A 17,727-nucleotide genomic window follows, 5' to 3' on the forward strand; every position below is an offset into this window, starting at 1 on the left:
CTCTCTCCCCTCTCTCTCTCCTCCTCTCCTCTCTCCCCTCTCTCTCCTCTCTCCCTCCCTCTCCTCTCTCTCTCTCTCCCTCCCTCTCTCTCTCCCCCTCTCTCTCCCTCTCTCTCCTCCCTCCCCTCTCTCTCTCCTCTCTCTCTCCCTCTCCCTTCTCCTCTCTCCCACCCCTCTCTCTCTCTCTCTCCTCTCTCCCCCTCTCATCTCTCTCTCCTCCACTCTCTCTCCTCTCTCTCTCTCTCTCTCTCTCTCTCTCTCTCTCTCTCTCTCTCTCTCTCTCTCTCTCTCGTCCTCCTCTCTCTCTCTCTCCCTCTCTCTCTCTCCCTCCCCTCTCTCTCTCCCTCCCTCTCTTCTTTCTTTCTTCTTTCTTTCCTTCTTTCTGTTTCTTTCTTCTTTCTTTCTTTCTTTCTTTTCTTTCTTCTTTCTTTCTTTCTTTCTTTCTTTCTTTCTTTCTTTCTCTCTCTCTGTCTCTCTTCTTAGCCATGAATATGTCTGTCTATCTATCTATCTATCTATCTATCTATCTCTATCTATCTATCTATCTATCTATCTATCTATCTATCTATCTATCTATCTATCTATCTATCTATCTATCTATCTATGTCTCTATTTGTCTCTCTGTCTGTAATGTATGTAAATTTTCATTTCTCTTTCTTTCTTTCTTTCTTTCTTTCTTTCTTTCTTTCTTTCTTTCTTTCTTTTCTTTCTTCTTTCTTTCTCTCTCTCTCTGTCTCTCTTCTTAGCCATGAATATGTCTGTCTATCTATCTATCTATCTATCTATCTATCTATCTATCTATCTATCTATCTATCTATCTATCTATCTATCTATCTATCTATCTATCTATCTATCTATCTATCTATCTATCTATCTATCTATCTATCTAATTATATGAAGGGACAGTACCTCTGCGTACATGGGACGTTCCTGAGAATATCAGACCTCCACTGTTATCTGCAGTTTGCAGTAAAACTGATAATGTGATCCGGTGATTGTGAATTACTCTTCCTGGTATCGTTGGCAAACTGTGTTTGTAGGCAGAAAAAGTTTTCTGTGTATCTATATCTCCATGGTCACAGTAAACTTTAATTCTTGGTTGCAGATTACAGCTAAAAAGCAGACAATATTTTTTTTGTATTTTATTGCTGCTAGTGTGAATCTTCTGGCTTTAACTCTTTCTAGGTCACTTGCCTGAAACAGGTATCCAGTTGAGAACAGCTCTGGATAATGGTCCCATATAAGCGACTCCATACAAGAGAATGATTGCAGTTGTGCTGTTTAAGGCTCCATGCACATTGGCTGAAAAATCGCTGCTTCTACAGGAGTTTTGTGTTCTGCCTGTAGAAGCAGCTCAATGTTATCCTATGTGTCCATGCACATTAGGAGGTTTAGGCATATTTTGAGCTCAACGTTGAGACCCGGTTCACACTTCTGCGAGTGCCGGGTTCGCATGTAATGTCGGAGCGCACCTCTCTGACATTACATGCGATCAGCTGTGCGGTGCGAGTTTAGCCATACACTTTGTATGGCTAAATTCGCATCGCACCCGGTGCAAACACGCACAGGAGGCATTTTTGCAGCCGCATCAGGATCGGATCGCACAGCGGTTCACACTTGTGCGATCCCATCCTGTGCGAACTGCACGATCGCACTGCGATATGCGATCAAACTGGGGGTGTCGTTAAGATTACATTGACACCCCCAGCGTATCGCATATGGCAGTGTGAACTGCCGGGGGTGCGTGTGCGATGCGGGAAAAGGCTGCGAATTCGCAGCCTTCCCGCATCGCATATATGTGAACCGAGCCTTAGAGGCAGGAAAAAAAAACCTTCTGGTTTGTGTTTCTGATTGAAGCTTACTGCCAGAAAAAAAAACACAAAACTCTCCTAAACTTTTTACAAAAAACGCTCTATATGAGCGCTTTTTTTTATGCCAAGAGAAGGGGCATTTTTTGAAGCCCAGTGTGCATGGAGCCTTAGAATGCATTTTGCAGTATAACTTGTGTAATAATATAGAGTCAGGTAGAGATCAGCATATTGCAGTTTGTGTTTCATCAGTGAAGGACACCGATTGGTCGGACTGGTTTATCAGACATAAATATTAATCATGCTCCTTATGGTTAAAACGTCCCTGCAAATATAAACCAAGAGCATTCACACCCTCATAAGCTTGGGTGCATGGGACCACTGGAGAAACAGAGCATTACACCTGACCCATAGCACCTGCAGTGTCTGTGTCGTAGTATGTGCTGTGTAATAAGAGATCAGGTCTTCTCTATGCAGGAATGTGGGGATGAATTCTTTACCTTCCGAGTGGAATTTTACAGACTCAATTTACCACTTGTTTTGCTTGCTATCGCTATATTACTATAAACCTTATGCATTGCTGTGTTTTATATATACGGGTACGTCTCAAAAAATTAGAATATCCTCAAAAAGTTAATTTATTTCAATAATTCCATTCAAAAAGTGAAACTCATATATTTTATATAGATGCGTTACACACAGAGTGATATCTTTTAATAATTTATTTCTTTTAATTTTGATGATTATGGCTTACAGCTAGTGAAAACCCCAAATTCAGTATCTCAGAAAATTAGAATATTACACAAGACCAATTAACAAAAGGTTTTTTTAATATAGAAACGTTGGCTTACTGAAAAGTATGTTCATGTACAGTATAGTATGCACTCAATACTTGGTTGGGACTCCTTTTGCATGAACTACTGCATCCATGTGGCTTGGCATGGAGGCGATCAGCCTGTGGCACTGCTGAGGTGTTATAGAAGCCTAGGTTGCTTTGATAGCGACTTTCAGCTCGTCTGCATTGTTGGGTCTGGTGTCTCTCATCTTCCTCTTGATAATACCCCACAGATTCTCTTTGGGGTTTAAGTCGGGCGAGTTTGCTGACCAATCAAGCACAGTGATACCATGATCATTAAACCAGGTATTGGTACTTTTGGCAGTGTGGGCAGGTGCCAAGTCCTGCTGGAAAAGGAAATCAGCATCTCCATAAAGCTGGTCAGCAGAGGGAAACATGAAGTGCTCTAGGATTTAATGGTAGAGGGCTACTCTGACTTTGGACTAGATAAAACAGTCGACCGACACCAGCAGATGACATGGCTCCCCAAATCATCACAATCAATAATGTATGGCCAGGTTAAATCGATTTACTAAAACTGGAGGGTGTAAAATCTGGTGCAGCTGTGCATGGTAGCAAATCAGCTTCTAATTTCAGCTTATTTAATTAAGCTTTGACAAAAAAAACCTGGAAGTTGATTGGTTTCTTTGCAGAGCTGCACCAGATTTTGCACTCTCCAGTTTTAGTAAATCAACCCCTAAGTGTTGACTGCAAAGAAATTCCTACACTTTGCAAATTACACTTTGCCTTAAAGTGAACTTATGGCCATGCTATGGATATTCATTTACATGCATTTACATATTCTTATCAAGTTGTAAATGAGCTTTAAAACAAGCCCTATGTAGCCGCAGGCACTGTGGAGCAATTCAGGGTGGACCGAGCTGCTGAGAAGGGGATTTGGATGACTTCAGTGCTTCTGCTGTGAACTTTAAGGATGAATTGCTAATGCTCAACAGTGTCCTTAGATACAGAGGTCAGTAAACGCTTGTTTAAAAACTAATTTACTGCATGTTAAAGTTGTAGTAAATCCTGATTTTAAACTTGTATCTACAGATAAGCCAATAATAAGGCTTACCTGTAGGTACAGTGAATATCTCCTAAACTTTTGGTGTTTAGGAGATATTCACACTGGATGCAGCTGGTGACATCACTGGCGCATGCGCTCTGAAGGGACGGATGGCAAGGAACAAAGCTCTGTGCCGCAAACCGCAACTCCTGTGCCCATGCGAGGGAGTTACGTCATCACGGCTCAGCCATTTACAGGACCAGAGCAAGCAAACCTGGAAGGAAGATTGGGGGAAGATGGAAGACACTGCTGGAGGGCTTCGTTCTAAGGTAAGTATTGCATAATATGCTATACTAGCACGTTATGCCATTGCCTTGCAGGGGATTTTTTTTCTATTTTAGGACCCACGGTTTACTACCGCTTTAGGAATATGTAAGCACTTGAATGCCCATAGCCTGGCCACAAGTTTACTTTAAGCTTACCATACACATTTCAATGTTTTTACTATTTCAGCCCTTCCAAGGACCTGTCTGGCTAATTACACATTCGTGCAACATCTCAATTCTTTTCGGTAAATCTAAAATACATGTTGCATAGATTGGAGATTGTATGGCTATTTTTGGAATCCACGTATGGCGGCATGGGGGCCATGGATCCTGGCTCCTAGCTCCTGTTCTTTACATTGACAGCCGTTGTTGGTGCAATAATCTCTGTCTAGTTGCTTGGGGAATGGATGGTGCTGTAAAAAAAGGGGTGGACAAAATAACAGAAACATCTAGAAATACTAATCACCTAAGAGGGAGTAGGGCCACCTTTGTAACAGCTTCAATCCCTCTTAGAATGCTGTCATACAAGTCCTGAGTGTGTGCTGAGATTTTACACCTTTCTTTTAAGAAGAAAAGCCTTCACTTGTCTGAGGGATGAAGGAGGTGGGGCTCCTGTTTAGCTCCTAAACTTCCATTTTAAGTGTATGTAAAGGCAAAACTTGTTTGTGTTTTCAATAAAGTGGTGCAAAGGGTTAGACCTAATGCCTCGTACACACGCAACGATTATCGGCCGACCGATTGGCTGTCTTTTGTCCAGTGTTGTTGTGTTGGTTGGAATGTGCTCTAGACACGAATTTTCTCGGCCAACAAAAATCAACTTCAGAAGTGATGTCATGTGATGGTTTACTTTCCGTGTGTTTTTTCTTCTCTGTCCAGTCTTGCTCATCAGATTTTTGTCTGCCGAAATCTGTACTGACTGACGGAAAATCGGCCGTTCTGTTGACAGCCAACAAAAATTTTATAGCCTGCACACCAGATTTTTTTCGGCCGAAAAGTCGGAGTCGGTTGTCGAAAGCATCATACTAACAAGCCGAAAATCGGCCGATCGGACGTTGGCCGAAAATTCACGGCCAACTATCAATGCGTGTATACGAGGTTTTAGTCTTTTTAGAAAGAGGGGTTGATTTACTAAAACTGGAAAGTGGATCTGGTGCAGCTCTGCAAAGAAACCGATCAGCTTCCAGTTTTTTTTTTGTCAAAGCTTATTTAAACAGGCTAAAAATAGAAGCTTATTGGCTACAAAGCACAGCTGTAAGAGATTTTGCACTCTCCAGTTTTAGTAAGGCTCCATTCACACTCGTAGGACTCCAAAGTCGGTCCTAATTTGGAGTGGAATTTTGGTGCAACTTTGGTTCAACTTTGACGCAACTTTGGATGGGTGCATAAGACTTTGGCATTGACCAGTGATAATAGACAACTGTTGCACAACTGTTGCATTGTATAACGTTCAGGTATGACTTTCATGCAACTTTTGAGGATTAACATTGAAGTCTATGGCCCTCAAGTTGCATGAAAGTAGGACCAAAGTAGTGCATGAACTTGAAGTTGCTGAAACTTTAAGTTGCACATATATGAATGGTTACCATTGGAAAACATGGGGAACAACTTGATGTCCAAAGTTGCACGACAAGTTGCACAAATGTGAATGGAGCCTAAACCAACCTTAGAGAGTAAAGGCAAACCAGAGTTTTAGCTTTGTCATCAGAGAAAGAGACAAGGGTATATCACCCAATGGGGACTAGGGTTGCCACCTCATCCCTTTAAATCTGAACACATATAAATTAGTTTCCAAGGCTAATTTAATGCAGATAAGACACCAAGTGAGCTTAATTACCCTCTGATCAGCCACAGAACCTGTGTAATTAATATGTGTTCGGTTTTAAAGGGATGGTGTGGCAACCCTAATGGGGACCAATGTTCCAGTGACAACTAAGATTGGAATTCCCTAAGCAAAAAAAAAAAAAAGATTTTCTGTCTGTTTCTGGTAAGTATCCAGGACAGAAAGTGAAGGGAAATTTCCCTAACAGGACAAAGCAAAAAAAATAAAAAATAAAAACGAAAAACAAATCGTTTTAACACTTCCTAATTCTAAGCAAAACAAAAAAATGTATATACATACACTTTAAATAAAAATTATAGATAGTTATAAAAGTGCACCAAAAGCCAAAACTTTTTTTTTTGTCAGTTTTAGATTAATCTTGGAATAGGTAAAACCCCTGTTTTATCCTTTATTGTGGTCTATGTCCCCTTTGAGTAGCTTCAGCCTCTTTATTTGTCTTGGTGACTACTATCACTGGTACAGAAAGTCATGGGAAATTTAAAACTTTACAGTTGTTACCAGCTTAGAAGAGGAGGGGAAATCCTCCAATGGTGACAACCACCAGAGGGGATGTCTTCTCACTTTGAGGAGATTTCCTTTCACTGTCTTAACGGCAGGAAATTAAGAGAAAGGCAAAAAAAATGACAAAGGTTTTAGCCAATCTCTTCTCTATCCCAGACTTAAAAAGTGTTGGTTGTTGATACACTTTAACCACTTGTCTACTGGGCACTTTTACCCCCTTCCTGCCCGGGCCACATTTTTTTTCTTTTGGTGGTATTTTATCACCACTGGGTTTTTTTATTTTTTGATAAACAAACAAAAAAAGACCGAAAATTTTGAAGAAAAAAAAAAAATCATAGTTTGTTATAAAATTTAGCAAACAGGTAATTTTTCTCCTTCACTGATATGTCTTGATGAGGCTACACTGATGGGCACAGATAGGCTGCACTGATGGGCACTGATAGGCACTACTGAGGCGGCACTGATTAGGCAGTACTGATGGGCACTGATAGGTGGCACCGATGCGCTCTGATAAACGGCACTGAAGGGCACTGAGAGGTGCCACTGATACGCAGCACTAATAGGTGGCACTGATGGGCACTGATAGGTGGCACTGATGGGCACTGGTATGCAGCACAGACAGGAAGCACTGATAGGTGACACAGATGATGAGGCATTGATGGGCACCGATTGGCAGCACTGATTAGCAACACTGGTGGGCATTGATTAGCAGAAGTGTGGGGCAATGTTGGTACCGATGTCCCTGTAACAGAAGCTGGTTATTGGCTTTCTTCTTCACTCGCGTGAGGAGGAAAAAGCCAATAACCAACTTGTGTTTACATCCTGCCATGTGGTTAGGTAATCAATAAAAAAACATTTTTTTTATAGTACCTTTATTTGTCTATCAGCTTTCAGAAATCCTCTACACAGAAGGAGAAAGGTAGAGGCAGCACTAAGCACCAATTTGGCTTTACTATACTGCAGTGTGCTGTCAATCTAACAAAGAGAGGTTGCTGACAGGAGGAAGGAGCACATGGTTGACCTCATTAGTACACCGCAGTTCCTTCATTATCCAATGTCAGGTCCTTGACCAAGATGTTTTGCCGAGCCTGCAGTGGAGAAACATAAGGTCAGATAGATCATTCTTCTGTCTGGCAGGAAAGAGTACATCTCCGCACTGCCAAAACAGGATTGCAAACATTTGGCTTGCAAAACAAGTCTTCTTCATATGCGTCTGTGTATTTACTGTAGCTGCTTCCCTGGTGCTTGAATATAGACTGGATTTAAACATCCTCATGCATTACTGCAATGCATGGTAATGCACATAACATGCATTGTGGTGCCATTCATTTTTAATGGCACTTCAGTGCACTAGGTCAAAGCACTACATGTTTGAAAAGCATTTGCAAAATAAATACATTTGATTACTTACCTATATTCTTCAGTTTATTCTCTTTTTCCATGATCTCATCCACCCACCTCGGCCAGCTTAGTTTGGGTTCACCACAAAAGTTCTCTTCCTCGGTACAGGGAACAGGCACAGCAGTGGCTCTGCGGAAGCCCTGCCTGCCCTCCTAGGACTACATAGTGACCTTTGTAGAATTCCTGGTGGCTATGTCATTTTTCATTTATAGTAGTCAGCATTAATAAAGGCTGAATTTAAAAAAAAAAATGCAACTAGGCAGGCTCTTTATTGCAGTAGAGGCATGCAAGGTCTCTTCTGTAATGAAATATAACTACCTGCCTGTTGCAGTCTGCTTTAAAATGTACCCAGACATGTGCATGTGCTGGAGTTAAGTCATAACACGCGAGCCAACCAAGATGGCTGAAGACCAACACCAGGAAGAATCCAGGGAGAAGATACCGGCACCGGTGAGGAACCTTGCGGATGTTGGACCATTGGAGTGGAGGTAGGTATTGTGGATTTTCAATGATACCCCCCCCCCCCACTGACCAATGTGGGGGTGCAAATTCTGGCAGATTTTAGGCTGGATTCACACTAATGCGTTCTTTCATGCTTTTTGCAGAAATGCATTTAATTTTTTTAACATGAGTTCCTATGGAACACGTTCACATCAATAGATTCTTGTGCCTCTGCATTTTTGGAAAGGGTCGGGGACTTTTTTTCCTGCAAAATGCAGAGTTTTGCATGTAATAGACTTCAATAGACCTGCATCCAAAATGCAAGTATTGCGTTTTTGCCACGATTTTACCACGATTTTGCGTTTTTAAATGTGCCCAACAACAAATTTTCTTAATAAAAAAACGCAAATCGCGGTACAATCGCGGCTTAATCACGGTAAAAATCTTGGAAAGCACACCAAAAAGCATTACAGAAATGCTCAAAAGCAACATGCATAGATGTGAATCGAGCCCTACTGTGAATTCTAGTGACGCCCCTGGTAGAGCCCACAACAGATGGTGCTATTCAAATACTAAAGAAGGAGATGTACAGTCACCAGCACTCTAGATGTTCATTTACCTAATTTATTGTAGAAACAATGTCATATAAGTAATAAATGGCAAATAGAATATGTACCGGGACATCTACTCTGGATTTTCGGAACCCATGTTCATGAACATTCATAAAAACCCTCTTCAGGCCAAAGAGAATGAGGCATGATGTTGGATGCCAGTGGTGACCATTGGTGGTTCATCCTTGCCATTGATGTGGTGGGTTGGTTGTTTCGATGTGCTCATTGTTCTATGTTTGCTAATACTATTCACATTTTAATTTCAATTAATGAGCAAATGTATTTGGCAAGGCCAACACACTCAGTTTCCCTTGTCTCTGATATTTTTGTCAACTATGGATTTTTGGATTCTTCAATAAATATATTTTTATTCATCTTCAAGTCGGAGTGCAGTTTTCTACTTCTAATGAATACAGCTGCCGGGATTGTGGATCTAACGAGCACCCGACTTGGATGTTTTGGACACTACACGCCTGAGCGGCTTTCCCTGTGTATGTATAAGCAGCACACTCAGTTGTTGATTGGCTAAAGGCAAATAGACTGGGGGGGTGATTGCAAATGCAGTTGCTTCAGAGCTTAGGAAATGAGGAAAACTTCACTTTGCAAAGAACACCCAATTACTTGCAAAGATAATGTAAAAAAACAGCATGTTTGCTTGCACATGATTGAATGATGGAAGTCAGTAGAGCTTCTGCACATTTACTAAGCTCGGGAGCAACTTCACTTGCAGAGTGCAACTGCACCTTACAAAGTGCACAGTCTATTTGCCTTTTGTAAATCAACTCCTCTGTGCCTTCTTCTGTTTGTAACTTTTTATACCCAAGACTTCATGCATTCTTTGTTGCTAATTTAAGAAAAATGCTTTTGATCCCCTATCTACATTAGATTAAATGTCAGCGTATTTGTGGAATCTGGATGGGCCAGTTCCATGAAATATGAAAGGTTCTTTGTTTAAATTTAAACCCAGCTGTGACAGCCCTGAGGCTTAAAGTGAAGTGTTAAGTGAAATTGTCCACAAACAGGTGTATTTAAAGACACGCATTCAGTGCCAACCGAGTGTCTAGTGCCGATTGTTGTAATAGGAAAAAAAACCAAAACAAAAACATAGCGAACAAAACCTTTGCCCTGTCTAACCTTTTTACTTTTCCTCCATAAATCTAAGGAAACCAAGCATGCTTCAACCCAGTTCAACCTTTTTATGGTATAGCAATACTGTAGAAAGGTCGACTATTAGTAAATCATTTGCATGGTTTTAAAGTAGATACCGTATATACATGTTTACTAAAATCGCATTTAATCTTTTACATGCTAATGTCATTTCAAAATAATTTTCAATACTGTTAAATCTGCAGTTTTCATTAAAGGAGAAGTACAGCCAAAGCTCATTAAAGTAAAGGAGGGGAAAGCGCATCTTGAGTGTGATAAAAGTAATTTATTACAATGACAATAGTAGCAACTTACATGGAGGTAAGTGGATTCAAGTGTCCAGCGTGTCCTGCTCCGGCGGTGGGTGTAGCTGTGTAGCTGTGTGCAGCATCCAGATGGGGTCCGGCAGCTCTGAAGAACTTGAGAGGCCTGCTCTATGGTTCCCAGGGTCGCGGTGGACAAGATGGAAGGGCTGGTGTGGCGGCCGGCGGGAGCATCTGACGTCACTGGGAGGAGAGGGTAGTGTGGGCAGTCTGGGCTCACTACGTGTTTCGGAACATGCGCCGATGTCTGGTATGGACATGCGCACTCCTTTGTCATCCATGGTCCATGTATCATTAATTACTCCTGGTTAGAGACTAGCACATGGACTTTTCATCCCCCCCCTTGTGCATAGGACTCCTTGAACTCCTCTGGCTCAACGTGATGCCTTCTGTATGTTGTTATACTCCCCTTTGATACCCTACTTCCCTCCCCCCCCCCCGTTGTTGCAGCTGATCTACCCCCCCAGCACTACACTTGAGCGCCATTACCTTCCATACATTTTAGCCAAAGCTCATTAGGTTGTACTTCTGAAGATCCCAAGAGTGCAGTTTGTTCTGCACTGCTGTGGGCCATTTTCAGCAGACAACAGGCTGAAGCCTGCTGTCCGCTGATGTCACAGAGCCAGTCCAGGCTTGGAAACAGATTGCGACAATAAAATCAGGTTCTGCTCACATGTCTGGACCAGCGACCGGCTCAGCCCAGCTCCACTGAGCGGGGGATGGGGGGGGGGGGGCAGAGCAGAGAGCTGCTGACTGACAGCCAATTAAACACCGCTAATCGCTCGGTTCTCAGTGTTAGAGCCGGCTGGGGACAGATGCAGCATCGGACTGATGCTCCACCTAGGTAAGTATGATTTAAATAAAAAAATAAATAAAAATATCTCTTTTAAAATTGAAAAAAAAAGGCCTCAAATAACCCCCCCCCCCCCACCCCTACACAATTTATCCCTTTTTTTTTCTCTCCCCCTTCTTCCCACCCCTTTTTATCCTAACTTTCTTGTACAACTTCCTCTCTGCTTCTTCTCTTCACCCTCGTACTTGCTTTTCGACACCTTGGATGCCCTTTTCTCTATTAAATAATTATATAAAACATGCTTCTTGGTGTGCGTGTATTTATAGGTTGGATTTTTGCTTATCTACGTGCTGTTCCTTTTGAAATGGGGATTAGCGGCCTCTGTACTCCGGCCAAAAGATAGATGCCGGTAGAGGTTACGGTCCCACTGTCATGATCTCAGGAGATGGGCTTTGCGTAACCCGAACTCCCACTTGGCTCGGTTACCTACAGATTTAATTGAATACTTCACCTCACGGTTTGGCTTAGATATTTGATCAATAGTAGATATTTGCCGTGTTTATATGCCAGCTGTCTATTTTACTGTTTCTTTTATGTTGTATTCTGGACACAAAATTGACTTACTGTAATGAGGAGCCATACTTTTTCATTGTTGGTTGTTATTACATGTGGCATACCAATAAATAAAGAATTTAAGAAAAAAAGAAGGTGCCAATATAGGTCATGTATAGGATGGGTACCTACGTCCTATCAAAATATAGAAATACATTTTTTTTGAGTGGACTTTCATGGTACTGTACAAAACTTAAAAAGTTCTTTCAATAAAATTCAGTTTTATTCAAACCAATTTAAAACATGCATTTTTAATAAAAGATATATGCATAAAATAGTATGTTTTCCACATTAATTTCTATACAGAACACAAATCATAGATTGAGTACTATGACCACTATCGATGGTGGCAGATACCATCTCGGTGTTGGACGCTCGACATGTTTCGCGGAGATACCACCGCTTCTTCAGGAGCTTTTAGCACAGTTATAGAGCAGTATTCACATCTAAAACTGTGACCACTATCGATGGTGGCAGATACCATCGGAGTGTTGGACACTCTACATGTTTCGCGGAGATACCACCGCTTCTTCAGGAGCTTTTAGCACAGTTATAGAGCAGTATTCACATCTAAAACTGTGACCACTATCGATGGTGGCAGATACCATCGGAGTGTTGGACACTCTACATGTTTCGCGGAGATACCACCGCTTCTTCAGGAGCTTTTAGCACAGTTATAGAGCAGTATTCACATCTAAAGCTGTAATAATATAGATTAACAGTACTTTATTACTGACATTAATATATACTATTACAGTTTTGGATGTGAATATTGCTCTATAACTGTGCTAAAAGATACATTCTGTTGCTTCCTAGCTCTAGCAATAGATTGTTTCGCTGCAAAAAGGAAAAAGGGAACTTATTTCTGTTGTGTTTTTGGTATGGTTCCTATCTTTAAATGTAAAAGGGTTATTCATGCATTTAGTGCATTTATTGTTGAAAAAGAATAGATATTAAATGAAAACCTTCCTTCCAAAAATTGTTCAATAAAGGGCAAGACCAACATATGGTTCATATTTCCAATCTCATCATGTCCCCCAAGCAAACATTGGAATAATTTGGAGTAAAGTGAATTAATCTAACTGGTGTCAAATACCAACACATCAACACTTTATATGTTCCCTCTTTAGTATTTGTATTAGTAGAACATGTTGAAATTGTTGACAGGCTTTTGACTATTCTTGAGAGGTTTTTGTATAAGTCTTTCTGTGCATCCATAAAATTCTTTAGAAGGAACAATATATAATTCTTTCAATTTTACCCACGGAATTATACAAGACACTTTGATAATTTTATATATGATTAAAAAAAAAGCATTGGCGGTCCACCATTTCAAGAGCAGTGAAGTTTTCATGGGGGGATTGTCATAAATTGTAGCGAGTGAAAACCAGTGACATACTTTTTTTGGCATATTTGTGAGAATCCCATATTTTAAAATTATAATAGCAAATGACTCAGGTTTATATGATCTATGTTAGGTAAAAATCTAAAAAACTGAAGATTGAAATGGGCGACCAAAATGCCTTTTAAAGAGAAACCTACAGCAGAGTATCTTCTTTGGAATATAATAATGAAAATTGGGTGATTTGTGCAGAAATATAGTATTTGTTGTTTCTGCAGCATTTTAATGAATATATTTGACCTGTCTTGTGCTATCTTTTTACAGATGAAGCTGTTGCTGGCTCTGATCTTCATCTTGATGTATATAAAATGTGAAGGAAGACAGAATCTGAGATGCAAAAACCCCTCTGAGGAACATTTGAGGATTAAGCTTGAAAGACTGGCACCAGATTCCCTGCTCCTCATCAGGCAAGACAATGTGCCTGACATTAAGATTAAGAAATGCCCTTCCAGCATCAATATCTCATCCGAGCTGATGCAGGACAGAAGTATTTCTCCCTGGTCTTACAGGTAAAAGAATCTTGTCTTCTAAAGTCTTTCTGTTATTTGTCCTTCTCAAGAAAAACAATGCTTGGGGATATTGGCTTGACTCCTTCAAGGAACAACTTACCTACAGCCAAATAATTTTTATGGAGAATTTCTATGTAGGAGCAGTTGTCCCCAAAGATACTCCTCAGAGGTAAACTGGGCAGGGCTGATAACACACTGCTTGAGATAACACTGTAAAGCAGGGGTCCCCAACCTCTGGGCTTCGGACCGTTAACGGTCCGTGACCTGTTGATTGCTGGGCCGCACAGCAGAAGATGAGCGGCGACTGCAGTCCAAACAGGTCTATCACAGACTGCGGTCCCCTCCCACCTCTCGCTGTGCAGCCATGCCTGTGTCTCCTCTCCCAGCTCTCCAACCCCATTGACAATGTCATCCTGTCAGCAGCACAGGGGTTGGGAGGAGCTGGAGAGCTGCACAGAGAGTGGGAATCTTTCCCTATTAACAAGTGGATAATCACCCGCTTGTTAATATGATAAGTTGGGCAGCTCCCGCCCACTGTCTAGAGAAAGGGGGCACTGTGATTAGAGAGAAAAAGGGGGGATATGACTGCAAGGGGCACTGTGATGGGAGGGGGGGCTGTAATGTAAAGGGGTACAGTGATATAAAGGGGACTGCACTATAATCATTACAGTGCCCCTTTACAGTGCAGTGCCCTTTACATCACAGTGGCCCTTTACAGCGCAATCCCCTTCCCATCACAGCCCCTCCTTTACAGTACAGTCTGCGTTACATTCATGTAAAGGTGACTGCACTGTAAAGGGGCTCTATGTAAAGAGGGGCTGTGGTGTGAAGGGGAATCGACTCTGCACCCCCCCCCCAGTTCCTGGAAAAATTGGCAGCCACAAAACCGCTCTCTGGTGTAAAAAAGTTTGGGGAACGCTGCTGTACTGTGTGAAGGAAGTTAAAGGTCCAATGGATTTCTGGGAGGATCAACAGCCCATAGATGGAAGTTAGGTACAGCCTGTCTTCTGGCAGGAGCACCAAGGACTGATTCACAATGCAACACTGCACCTCAATGCACACGTTTTTGTGAATATGTTCAAACACACCTAAACAAATTAAAATGTAGCGCAGGTTGCAATATCTTTATGATTTTTGGCTACACATGGACTTTATCATGATAGTTTACAGACCAAAAAATATGAATATAATCTTTTACTGTTACTCGGGTCAAAAAATGTACTCACCTACCTTTCCTTCCATATTTAGAATCAATGAAGACTTGAACAGATATCCTCCATCTATTGTTGAGGCGTACTGTCTTTGTAAAGGCTGTGTTTCATCCAAAGCTAACTCGATGGTCAGTGTGCCATTCTACAAAGAAGTGCCAATCTTATACAAAACTTCCAAGTGCAAGAAGTCAAGATATGTCTACAAATTACGACACATTCGAATTGCTCAGTTCTGCATCTGTCGATTTCCATGAATATCTTCCAACGTTAATCATCAGTGATCACTGGTGAATCCACTATGATTTTTAATCTGAAAATTCTACTGTTAAAGAAAAATTATGGAGCCAAAACCTGTTTCCTTTGTGAACCAAGATCAAGTTTGATGGGTTGACCTCCTCCAAGTTATGTGTGTTTTTTAACGTAACTCAACCAAGAATAAAAATGATGACTGTTGAATGACATACATTAAGTCGGTAGAGCACTATCTTGGTACGGAAAAAAGTGCATTGATAAAAGAAATGACTGGGTGAGAGTTACGGTTATATACAGGTTTGTATCTGTACCATAGATACAGGAATCCACAAATCTGCTAAATATTTTTTGGGAATTTCGGAACGTGACACCTATAGAAAGGAAATAAAGGACTAAAACCAAGGCAACCCCAAAGACTTTAAATTGATTAAGAAGAGCTCAAACGCAAATAATTGAAATAAAGTCTACAAGGTTAAGTAAATGTATTGATATCCAGTTTGTGTGGATAAGGTGTATGCATTTTTCTACTCTTTTTGTACATGGTATTATTGTATGAAGTAAGTTTTTTTTACTTTTGTATGATAAGTCGGGTGTCTCTTTTATTAGAGTTATAAAGCTGGACACACTTTTTTAGCTACATATTTAGGATTCCTAAAAAACTTTTGGCACTTACTATTTCTTCACTTGACTGAAGCTAGCTCTAGAAGATGATAAGGCCATATAGACAATCAGGATGATTGCAATATATACATACTGTTTTGCTCTATGAAGTTTCATGTTCATATTTTTTTATGCTTTGTAAAGTTTATATGTTTTATTAATAAAATGAAGGATACCTAGATGTTGGTGCAATCATTTATTTATATATTTTATATAGGGCCAGTTGTTGGTGATTGTGCTTTTTTCTATGAGTATTCTTACGGTGGCCTGCTGTCTTCTCATGTGGTTCCAGTTCAGAATGTAACTTATTACTAAAAATAAACTCCAAAGAAACTTCTTTATTTTTTTTTTTTACTTATTTATTGCAAATATCAAATATAAAAAGAGAAATGGAAATAGGGAACTGATGATCACAAAGTGGCATTCCAATCGTTACGACTAAGACTGAGTAAGTTGCACAAATATTGTTGGTCCATAATAGTATATATGGTAAGTGATCTACAAATAAGCGTGGACAACCGACATAACCATTAGTCAAAATGGAGTACTACAAAAAAAAACACACACACAAAGGCTTTACAATAAAAGATCAAGAAACTGTAGTTGCCATGTGAACATACACTATATTACCAATTGGGGCGCCTGCCTTTACATGCACATGAACTTTAATGGCATCCCAGTCTTAGTCCGTAGGGTACAATATTGAGTTGGCCCACCCTTTGCAGCTATAACAACTCCTCTGGGAAGGCTGTCCACAAGGTTTAGAAGTGTGTCTATGGGAATGTTTGGCCATTCTTCCAGAAGCGCATTTGTGAGGTCATTCACGAATGTTGGACGAGAAGGCCCGGCTCGCAGACTCCGCCCAAATTCATCCCAAAGGTGTTCTATTGGGTTGAGGTCAGGACTCTTTTGCAGTCAAGTTTCCCCACCCCAAACTCACTAATCCATGTCTTTATAGACCTTGTTTTTTTCACTGGTCCATATCATTTGGTGGAGGTGGGGATTATGGTGTGGGGTTGTTTTTGAGGGATTGGGCTTGGCCCCTTAGTTCCAGTGAAGGAAACTCTTAAGGTGTCAGCATACCAAGACATTTTGGACAATTTCATGCTCCCAATTTTGTGCGAACAGTTTGTGGATGGCCCCTTCCTGTTCCAACATGACTGCACACCAGTGCACAAAGCAAGGTCCATAAAGACATGGATGAGCGAATTTGGGGTGAAGGCATTTTGGAGTGTTTGGGGTGCACCCCTGTGTCCTCCTCCTGCCCCCTCTCGTCCCCCGCAGCGCTGCCAGCTTCCCTCTTCTCCTCTCCTGGCAGCTACTATGGGGAACTGTCAGGATGGAGAGCGAAGGAAGGGGCTGGTAAATATGTTTTCTCTTTCATTCATTGACAGACACAGCTCCTGGTATTCGTAACCATTGGGTTATACTGCCCCCTACAGGGGTAACAGGGGTAAGACACTAGGCAGAAAAGAATTATGGCTACACCCATGGGCAGTCCTAGGGGGCATTCTCCCTCTCTCTACTATAGCCACTCAGTTTTTTTCTGCCTAGTCAGGAGTAAGAACCTAGTTCCTTGCTGGGATGTTTGGTCCTGGCAAATTTTTTTTTCTTTTTAGATAGAAATTTTTTCTCCTGGATTTTTCCTGTGAGATCTACAATCAACTGCCAGACTGGGCAATGGGCTGGATAATGAAGATCCAGTGGTCACCTCAGTCTGGCCAGTGAGAATGCGCAGACCTCAGCTCCGTGCTAGGTCAGCCGCAACATTGTGCCACTGGATGGGGGCTGGCCTGCGAGTTAAACACCTTGCGAGGTGGCATACGACCGGGTCTTGGGCTGAGTCGCAGCATTCCTCCTGGCTAACAGCCCCCCTATTTCCATGGAGAGGGCTTCTGTCTGGAACAGTGCCCGCCTGCTTCCTGGTATGGAGGGTAGCTGTCCCCTCTCTCCCTCTGGAGGGTCTTGGGGTGGACGTGGGCCCCTTCTTGGGACGATCGGTTGGTTTCCTTCCCGCAGGCACCCCCCCTTGCCAAGTTCCTCACCTGCC

At 41.5% G+C, this 17,727-nt stretch overlaps 1 protein-coding gene across 1 annotated transcript in view; it reads left to right on the plus strand.

Moving 5' to 3' along the window:
- Nucleotides 1–15,346, plus strand: part of LOC309566139 (interleukin-17D-like) — a 16,478-nt gene extending 1,132 nt beyond the window's left edge. Inside the window, exons 2-3 of the mRNA XM_082271199.1 lie at nt 13,310–13,554; nt 14,803–15,346. Of these exons, the coding sequence (XP_082127325.1) occupies nt 13,310–13,554; nt 14,803–15,019 (462 nt within the window). The 3' untranslated portion in view covers nt 15,020–15,346. The remainder of the gene's footprint in view (nt 1–13,309; nt 13,555–14,802) is intronic.
- The last annotated feature ends 2,381 nt before the right edge of the window (nt 15,347–17,727 follow it).

Source organism: Pelophylax lessonae (assembly GCF_965119305.1).
Source record: "Pelophylax lessonae genome assembly, chromosome: 11".
Lineage (NCBI taxonomy): Eukaryota > Metazoa > Chordata > Amphibia > Anura > Ranidae > Pelophylax > Pelophylax lessonae.